The sequence below is a fragment of the Nipponia nippon genome, unplaced genomic scaffold, assembly GCF_047370975.1.
Source record: "Nipponia nippon isolate SJK-2023a ecotype South Korea unplaced genomic scaffold, ASM4737097v1 scaffold_9, whole genome shotgun sequence".
Classification (NCBI taxonomy): Eukaryota; Metazoa; Chordata; class Aves; order Pelecaniformes; family Threskiornithidae; genus Nipponia; species Nipponia nippon.
The window spans coordinates 39,609,680-39,618,176 of NW_028262413.1; the positions used below are offsets into that span (position 1 = coordinate 39,609,680).

Here is an 8,497-nt window from a genome sequence, read left to right on the forward strand (position 1 = left end):
AATCATCGTTGCAGTTACAGGAACTGCTGCAGTATACCCTAAGGTCCACAGTTCCCAAGGAATTCAGCTGGAGGTGGACTGGGCCTCAAAAGTTGCTTACTATCCCCGTTATCGGCAACATCAAACTAGAACTACTCTGACAGAAATCTGTGCTGAGGAGCTCCAACACAAACCTCTGAGGAATCAAAGGGCCCGCTCCCGCAAGCCATCACACTCCTAAGCAGACACACGGAACAAGCAGGGCTATCCAGCAGGGTAAAGTTTTTCAAGAAATCCTTAACAAATGAATATGGAAAGTCACAAATTTAACACAGATGGCCCACAACATCTGCAAGAGTTAAAATACACAAACTTCTCAAAGATAACGCAGAACGCTGATACAGACAAACAAAGCCAGCCTATGCCCGCTGCAGCAGCCGCCAGCACTCTGCAGCCAGAGCGATCCCCATGCAGGCAGCACTGTCCAGCCTTCCATAAATACAACTACAGAGTATCTCTGTCAGAGGCGTCCTGAGGAGGAGGGGTGGTATTGCGGGAGGGACAGTATTTAAGAAAATAAAAGGACTGAATTGCAGCCTGTATGCCGCTGTCTAGAGCTAGTTACATTTGTACCACCCATTCCCTGGGGAAAATGACATACAATGCAAACAGGCCTAGTTGTTCAATTATTCAAGTATTAAGAGAGATTCACAGAAAGACATCTGAGAAACATAACATTTTAATAGATGAAATAAATACTCCAGTACATGCAAGATAAAAACTGACATTGGAAAAAAAAAAATTAAAAATCACTTTTGTTATAGTGTAATTTTTTTGTTTGTTTGTTTAAACACTCACAGTAGCTTTTCCCCCAGTTTGGAAATCAACACATGGAAAACATAATCACAACCTCCAGTCCTTCCACTCCTACACACCAAATGCACTTCTAACCTAACACTTGATGCAAAATAAAAAAAAAGTCATACAAAACAAAAACAAACAAAATAGTAGCTACATCCACCATCTATGTGTTGTTGGGTTTTTTCATTTTTTTTTTAAATGAGTGAGAACTGAGGTAACCTTTTTCCTGCACAACCGAACAGTAAAATTTAGAAGGGAAATTTCGGAAGACAAGACAAGACAAACTTTAAAAACCGCACCCAGCGCGATTAAAGCTTTTTTTTTTTTTTTCCTTTTTTTTTTTTTAAGATACCCCCACCTCCCCAAATATAAAAAAAATTTAAACAGTTGTTATTACCATTTGTGTGAAGACCTTGCTGAATAAAGGAAAATTTATCTACAGATACTTGCTTGACTTTAAAGTAAAATAAAAAGAAGCCAAAACTGGCTACCTTTGTTAGTACGTATAGTTTGAAAATGCTGTTCTGCTTCTTCACCACATGAAATCAAAGGATTGGGCTCATCCAGGTAAATTCTTTGGTATACAAAAAAGGGGTGAGGAGGTGGGATATTATTTTCCTTTAGCAATGACTGGGATCTAAACAGAAGATGTGGGGGTTAATTCACAGAATTGGAGTTCACTGGCGGTAAAGTCCTGGGTGAAGATCTTTCTCTTAGTGCCTGAGATAACAGGTTGCAACCATCCGAGACGGCGCAAGCTGAGTTCCTCAACCTTTCCCTGTAATCGCTCATTTTGGTGCTACTTTCGGGGTGTTGGGCTATATCCCTGAGGCATTGGGTCAGGAGCACACAAGCAGATACCACACTCATGGCTCCTCCTAGGATGGCAGTTTGCACAGCTTTGCCCTCTGGATTAATGGTGGCAGCTTTACCCAAAAACTGGGGCTCAGTGGCAAAGCCCACCAGAGCATAGACAGACTGCACCAAAGGTCCACTGAACAAGACGCATCGGTTCCTGGTCAGCTCGCTGGGTGAAGTCTTGACCTCCTTGACACAGGCCAAGAGGGCAGAGGCGCTGGTGCTCATACATTTGACACTGAGTTTGAACTGCTCCTTAGCAAATTTATCCTTGGATTTCTCACTGGCCAGCACGCAGGCGTCTGTCAGGAATTTCAAGTTCTTGGACATGTTCTGAGAAACCTCCAGCAGGAGCTGAGGGCTCATATCTGCCAGAGGGGTGGTCTTCAAGACCCCGCAGCCGTGCTCCACCTCATGCCTACATCGGGTCACCTTGTAGCGATCCACCAAGCCAGGCATAGCAGGCTGGGCCCCCGGAGTCTCCACTGCAGCCAGGTAGGCAGCGTGGGCAGAGCATTCGGTCAGGGAGACCACCAGCTCCCCCATCTCCATCAGGCTTTCTCCCACCTCCCCGAAGCGTCCCATATTGAGCTGGCTCTGGACGTCATGGGTCAAGATGGAGAGTCCTTTGGTCCTGGCAATGATCGTGTCCCTGCACTTCTCAAAGGACTCACCGAAGACAGACAGGCTCTCTGTGTTCACCGGCCTGGTCTCGCTCGACAGCAGAAGCAGATCGGCCACCAGTTGCATCTTGATCTTGCAGTGGTCGCAGATAGAGATGAGCTTCTTCCTCTGCAGGGAACTGCTGCTGGGGATGCCGCCGCCAGACACCTCGCTGCTGGACTTGCCAGAGCCACCGCTAGCCATAGCGCCGGGGGGGCACTCGCATGCCGCTCGCTACCCCACTGCCACCGCCTCTGCCACCGCCGCCCGAGCAGTCCCGACTGAGCCCGGCAGGATCGCTCTGCCTTTTCCGCAACATCATTCCATTAATCGCCGCGAGGCAAGAAAAGGCTCTGGGCGCCGGGGCTGCCGCTGCTGCGGGGAGCGAGCTCCGCCGGGGCGCCCGCCCCGCTCCGGCGCCAGCCTTCGCCCCTACGGCGCTCCCGCGGCGGGTCGGCGCTCGCCGGGAGCCCCCGGGCCCCGTTCCGGCATCGTTTACCTAAAAATATATTTTTTTTTTTTTTTTCCTTTTCGCACGTTGGCTTCCCTCCCTTCCACCACCTCCTCCGGCTCCCCGGCTGCGGGATCCTGCGCAAAGTTCCCTTTACGAGACGGAATACCTCAGAGACGCCCGGCAGCCGCACGGAGTTGGGGCAGGGGCGCAGCCCTCCAAGTTGCTACCGCGTCCCCGGCTCCTCCGGTCGGCGAGCGCCAGCCGGGCGCAGCTCGCAAGGGCCGGAGGGGCGGCGGCTGCGCACCATGTGCCGCCCCCGGCGCGCCCGCCGCGGCCCCGCGCCGCCGGCTCGCAGGAAGCGCCGCGGAGGGTGTGGCCCGCCCGCCGCCCCGCGCCGCCACAGCCCCGCCGCGCACCCCGCCGCCGGGCCGGGGCTGGGGGGAAGAGGGGGCACCGCGGGGAACCGGGCCGGGGGGGGGGGGGGAGGGGCGCACGGGGACCGCGGGAGGGGAAGGGAAAAAGAAAAAAGCAAGCAGGGGAAAGAAGAAGGAAAAAAAAAAAAAAAAAAAAGATCCACCGGATCCGGGTGCTGGGGGCGGGCGGGCGGGATCCGTTCCCCTTCCTTCTGCCGCTGCCTCACTCCTTCCTGCCTCGATCATTCACGCGGCCGCTGCGAGCTCGCTCCCCGCCGCCGCGGTCCATGCCCCTTCGCCCCGGGCCCCGCAGACTCGGCGCCGCCGGCCCCTCCTCGCCCGGCTCCCGCTGTGGCCGCCGCCGCACCAACTTAGGCTCTTCCCGCAAACAAGGGTGGTGGCTCCGGGCTACAGCCGCGGATGCTGCGACCCGCCCGGCCTTGCGCTCCTCCTGCCATGTTTTCTGGCCGAGTCGCCAACTCCCAGGGAAAAAAAAAAAAAAAAGGCAGGAAAAAAAAAAAAGAAAAAAAAAGATGGGGGGGGAAGGAAATCTTCTTTTAAATTCCCTTTCTCAGGCTTTCAGACAAACTATTGGGAAGAGGCGGCTGCGGCGGATCTGCCAGCCAGACGCTGCATGGCTCTGAGGGAGGCTCCCCCCCTCCCCGTTGCCTTTGCTGTAACCTCACTTAAGCCTATCGAAATCTTTTGTGCGGTGTCACCGCCCTTCGTTTAAATCCTGCCCTCCCCCGCCGCCCCGCTCCACGCCCGCCGCCGCACGCTCCTCCCAGGCGGAGGGGGCAGCAGCGCCCTGCCGCGGCCGGCACCGCCCGCCCGCCCGCCCGCACGGCGGCCGCGGGCCGCGCCGGGCACCAACGGCACCAACGGCACCAACGGCCGCCGCGCCCCCTCACACGCGCGCTGCCCCGCCGGCGCGAGGCGAGCCCCGTCCCCGCCGGGCGGGAGATTAAAGAGGGCCGACTGAATAAATAAATGACGGCGTGGGGGCGAGCGCGGGGCGGGCGGGCGGGAGAGGCCGGCGGGAGGAGAGTGAAACGGAGCCGGAGAGGGGCAGGCGGATGAGCTCAGCCCGGGGGGGCCGGTGCGGCCGCCGATTGGGCGGGAGGGCGTCGTGCAGTCGGATATCGCAGACGGAGGAGATGCCGCGGGGGGAACCGAGAAGCCGCCCTCCGCCCCCGCCCGCCGGGGCACCGGCGTCCCGGGTGCCGCTGCCCGCGGCGGCCTGCGCCCGCCAGGCCCGCTGCCCCGCGCTGCCCGCCAGGTGAGTTTGACGGTCCGGTCCACAGCGCCCCGTCCCTGTCACCGCCCGGCGGGGTTCCGTGGGGAGGCGCAGGGCAGGGGGCTGGCAGCGGCGGGGCCGCGGCACCGAGCGCCCTGTGCGGGCTGGCAGGCTTCTGGCGGACGGACGCGTTCCCGTTCCGCCGGCGCGGTAACGGAGCAAAGGCAGTGTCACTGTGGTAACGACAGCGGGCTTTCCTTCGTCAGCGGGGGCTCCGGCTGGCTCCGCTTCGACTTAGTGAAAAAGCCCAGCTGCTTGCTAGCCATAATTGGTGCTGTAAATATGGTATGGGGTATTACTACATCTTTATTTACATACATAGAAATATTTCCCTCGGCACTGGTCTTGACCCATTTTTTAAACCAATGAAAACGAATCTGCTATGTGTTGCTCATGTTTCTGTCGTCGTTTTTGAAGACTGGTTACCATTTGTTAGAATTTAGCAGGGAAAATGTAAACCTACTGACGCTAACTTTGTGCACGGAAAGCCTCTGCAAAGACTTTCTCCCCTGGCCTGTCTCCATTCTGCAGCACAGCAAGAACTTTATTAGATGATTCTTGTCAAAAGCGAGATGTTACGCTCCGTAAATCTGAGGCATTCAAGTAAATGCCGTTAAACAAGAATAAAATTAAAATTAGTAATTGGGCTGGAACAAGTTATACGAAGATGGGTTTAATGCTGCTGGTATGATTCCAAAAGGAATATATAGTTTGGTAAATGGCGGTGATGAGAATATTGATGTCCCACACATCAGATTCACTGCTGTTCTGCAGCATCTCCATCCCCGTAATCCTAAATAATCAGAGTCCATGTTGAAACCACATCTTACATTTGTTTCCTATTTTGCTGCAGCTTAAGCTGTAGCTAAATAGTAGAGACTTCGCTTTTTAAGTTAGCCTCTTAATTTGAGGCATTTACAATGCATTTAGCAGGCTACAGAAATCCAGAAATACATTTGTCCCAAGTCACAGTTAACGTCCTGCTACATTCGTACTGCTGCAGGGCTGTAGGTGACCTTGATACAAATGAAAATTGGACCAGACTGCTCCCTCGCAGGCCAGATCCAACAATGTCCTGGCACAAGCAAAGCCCAGCTAATGGATGGCATACATTTAAAGAGCTTCAGACAAGTTTATTTGCACGCATTCTCACCCGTTAGCTAGAGGAACCCTTCGCCTTCTCTACTGACTTGTAGGGAGAGATGTGGGCAGGATGAATACAGATGTGAACGTGGAGGGCTAACGGGACGTACGCTCTTGGGGGGCAGGGGAAGCCCTTGCTGTAGAGCCAGGCTTGAGGAAAGGGGCAGACACTGGTCTCTGTGTGTGTCAAAAATAATGGCAGTTCTCCACCCACCCCTCCTCACAGAAACAGCGTGAGGGAACTTCTGTTTACTTGAGTCAGATTATAGCAGTTTAAAGAAAGGTCATGATTTGGGCCTAAACAATTTTGGCTTACTGCCAGCAACTCGTTTTCAAAACTATAAATAGGAATGATTTTGGAATACTCTGAAAAATAAAAATCAATGGGCAGCAGAAGCCAGCTGAACTGTATTTCAAAATATTTCCAGGTATGTCCCTAAATGGGGCAGTGAGATATTATGTAGCACGAGGAATGCCTCTCATAAATATTACCCTAGTTTATTTTTAATGAGGATTGACTACATTTAATTAGGGTTTGAAAGACTTCATTTTAGAAAACGTAGGTCTCACCCCTGGCTAGAAGAGGCATTAAATGACCTAATAATCTTTTCCATTTTTAGATGCTGCTGCCACGATGCTCTGTATGATTTGTGCCATTCCCCAAGGACAATGCAGAGAGATCCTTCGTTTGGACGGTTCCTGCCGTGGCTCCTCTGCCAGCCTTCCTCCCTGCCGCCCACACCAGAAACACAGCTAGGCCGTAACCCATGGCAGTTCCTAGCAGCTGACAGGGCCACCAAAGTTCTTAGTAACTGCTATAATATACAGCAAATATTATTTGAGCTCCTTCAATCCGTCCACAAGACTGGTCCAGCGCTCACCAGCCTGAGTATTAGCAAGGGGCAAAACCTGTAATTGTTGCCATGCAGCAGGTGTTGGTTGTGGACAGTCTGTCTCCGAGGCACTCGTTGCCCAATGTCATTTCCCTCCAGTAGTCGCCCTGGGTGTTCAGCTCTTCTACATATGAAATGTGTGATAAGGAGTGGCCTGACCATAGCTTTTGGTTTGCTGTTTGGAAAAAAAAAATGTAGAAAATACCACCTTAATTGGTTATTTTCACCGTGGAAGAGGCATTTCTTGGAGCAGCAGCCTGTTAGATCCTTCCTACACACTGCAGTGCTGCTTCGTAAGTACACCTGGCCTGGCTAGGTTCAAGATCACTCATAGTCTGGGTTTACCATGGTTATTATTTGACCAGCAACACATGGTCTTACTGTACAAGGGAGCCTTGAAGACAGATTCTTTTGGGTCCAGTAATTCGAGTAGAATTGAGGATCAGCTAGTTACTTGCTTTAAAGGTCCAGTAGATGTGTCTGTGTGGTTTAGGAGGAAACTTGGTGATGTTTGGGGTGGGTATTTCCTTCGTAAATCTTTTGCACAGCTCTTTCAAGGAGAATGTGCGCACACCCATTTATTTCATGGCTGCTGAGTCCAAAGGTGACCCGCAGGACTTGGGCAGCTCTGTGAATTGGTGTACAGACTTAGAAGACATGAAAATCGGGTGGCTTTAAAACGATTTCACTGACAGAGTCTGAATGAAATAACTCTCTGGGGCTCAAAGCAGCAGGCATTGTCAGATACAAGGGATTAAAAGGCTTTTTAATGTGGCTTAGTAGTGTACAGAAGATTGGCTTACTTGTATGAGCTGTTCTTTCGTCACATTCATCTTTATTTTGCATTGTGCTTAGTACAACAGAAACTGGAGGCTGAAGTCTTCTTTCCCGAATCATCTGACAGGACTTGGCCCTTTTATTGCTTAGTAAAATCTTTTTTTGTGGAGAAATTGATTTTTGTGGGTGTACCCAGTGTTGAGTAATAGCTGAAGAATACCAGGTTGTAATAATTTTATGAACACGGTATGTGGCCAGGTTGGTGAGAGGAAGTTACTACATAATGGGTTATACTACTTTTATTACTTTCCTGTATAGATATATCAATCTAACTTAACAGGGAGCTAGCTGATGAAGGAATAAAAGGCAGTTCAGTGGTTCCCCTGTGTCAGCTATATGTGACTAAACCCATGAGGTGGTAGTTACAAGACGATAGCTCCAATTCCGATGCAGCAGCTGGTTTGTCAGGCTGAGAACTAAGAATCAGAGGAGGATAAAGCTGGCAGAGACTGATGGAAGAAATAATTTAACACAGGGGCAGACTTTGCAGAAGAGGCTGGGAGAAGCTGGGCCTTCCTCTCTGCAGCAATGGACTGGTAAGGCATACAGAAGGAAAGGCAAGTGTGTTGACTGGTTTATTGTTTTCAAGATCTATTTTGTCTTAAATGGTTTGGTGCTAAGTAAGTGTTTTGTGGTTAGTACTTAGAGTCATTTACTTCATGAGAGACTAAAACTGTGAGGTCTGGGTCTGTCTCAGGTCTGCAGAGGTAATCATGGTTGATACACTAGGGATGCAACCTGAGAACTGCTCTGTGTGTAGCAAAAAAAGACAGCTAGCAACCTGGAGGAACGGTTAACTGGTCACTTGCGACAGCAAAATGCACACACAGTCACAAGTTTTGTTTTCTCTTCTTTGAAAATGATTTTTTGTATAAGTAATTAGCTTTTAGAATAATAGGGGGGCTTTCACAGACAGGCTTAACCTCGGTGTTTCAATGTGGTTTTGTTTTTTAAATACAGCAGAGATAAAAACACCATCTCACAAGTAAGAAAAAATTTATTACATAGATGCCAGTAATGTAAATATCTCAGTTATGTCTAAAATACTGGTTATCTCCTGTTGCTCAACTGAAAGATAATACAGCAAAAGTGTTTTTTA

The 8,497-nt window shown here is 50.8% G+C and overlaps 1 protein-coding gene and 1 long non-coding RNA gene across 3 annotated transcripts; one reads left to right on the top strand and one right to left on the bottom strand.

The window, feature by feature from the left end:
• Positions 1–700: 700 nt before the first annotated feature.
• On the bottom strand, positions 701–3,914 carry TLNRD1 (talin rod domain containing 1). 2 transcript variants are annotated; one of them, XM_087745091.1, is made up of 2 exons: positions 3,393–3,914; positions 701–2,860 (listed from the first exon to the last, which is right to left on the bottom strand). In XM_087745091.1, exon 2 carries the CDS (start codon positions 2,563–2,565, stop codon positions 1,498–1,500), a length of 1,068 nt encoding a protein of 355 aa, XP_087601217.1. In that variant the 5' UTR covers positions 2,566–2,860; positions 3,393–3,914; the 3' UTR covers positions 701–1,497. The 2 variants fall into 2 exon arrangements, with proteins under 2 accessions (XP_087601217.1, XP_087601216.1); XM_087745090.1 differs by lacking the exon at positions 3,393–3,914 and adding an exon at positions 2,982–3,337.
• Positions 3,915–4,067: 153 nt separating this feature from the next.
• Positions 4,068–8,497, top strand: LOC148050285 (uncharacterized). Its single transcript, XR_015701387.1, has 2 exons — positions 4,068–4,507; positions 6,289–8,497. It is a non-coding gene; the product is annotated as an uncharacterized LOC148050285 (long non-coding RNA).

Bases quoted from the DNA above. Each gene is read 5' to 3' on its own strand.
- TLNRD1 (XM_087745091.1), bottom strand. From the start codon at position 2,565: ATGGCTAGCGGTGGCTCTGGCAAGTCCAGCAGCGAGGTGTCTGGCGGC.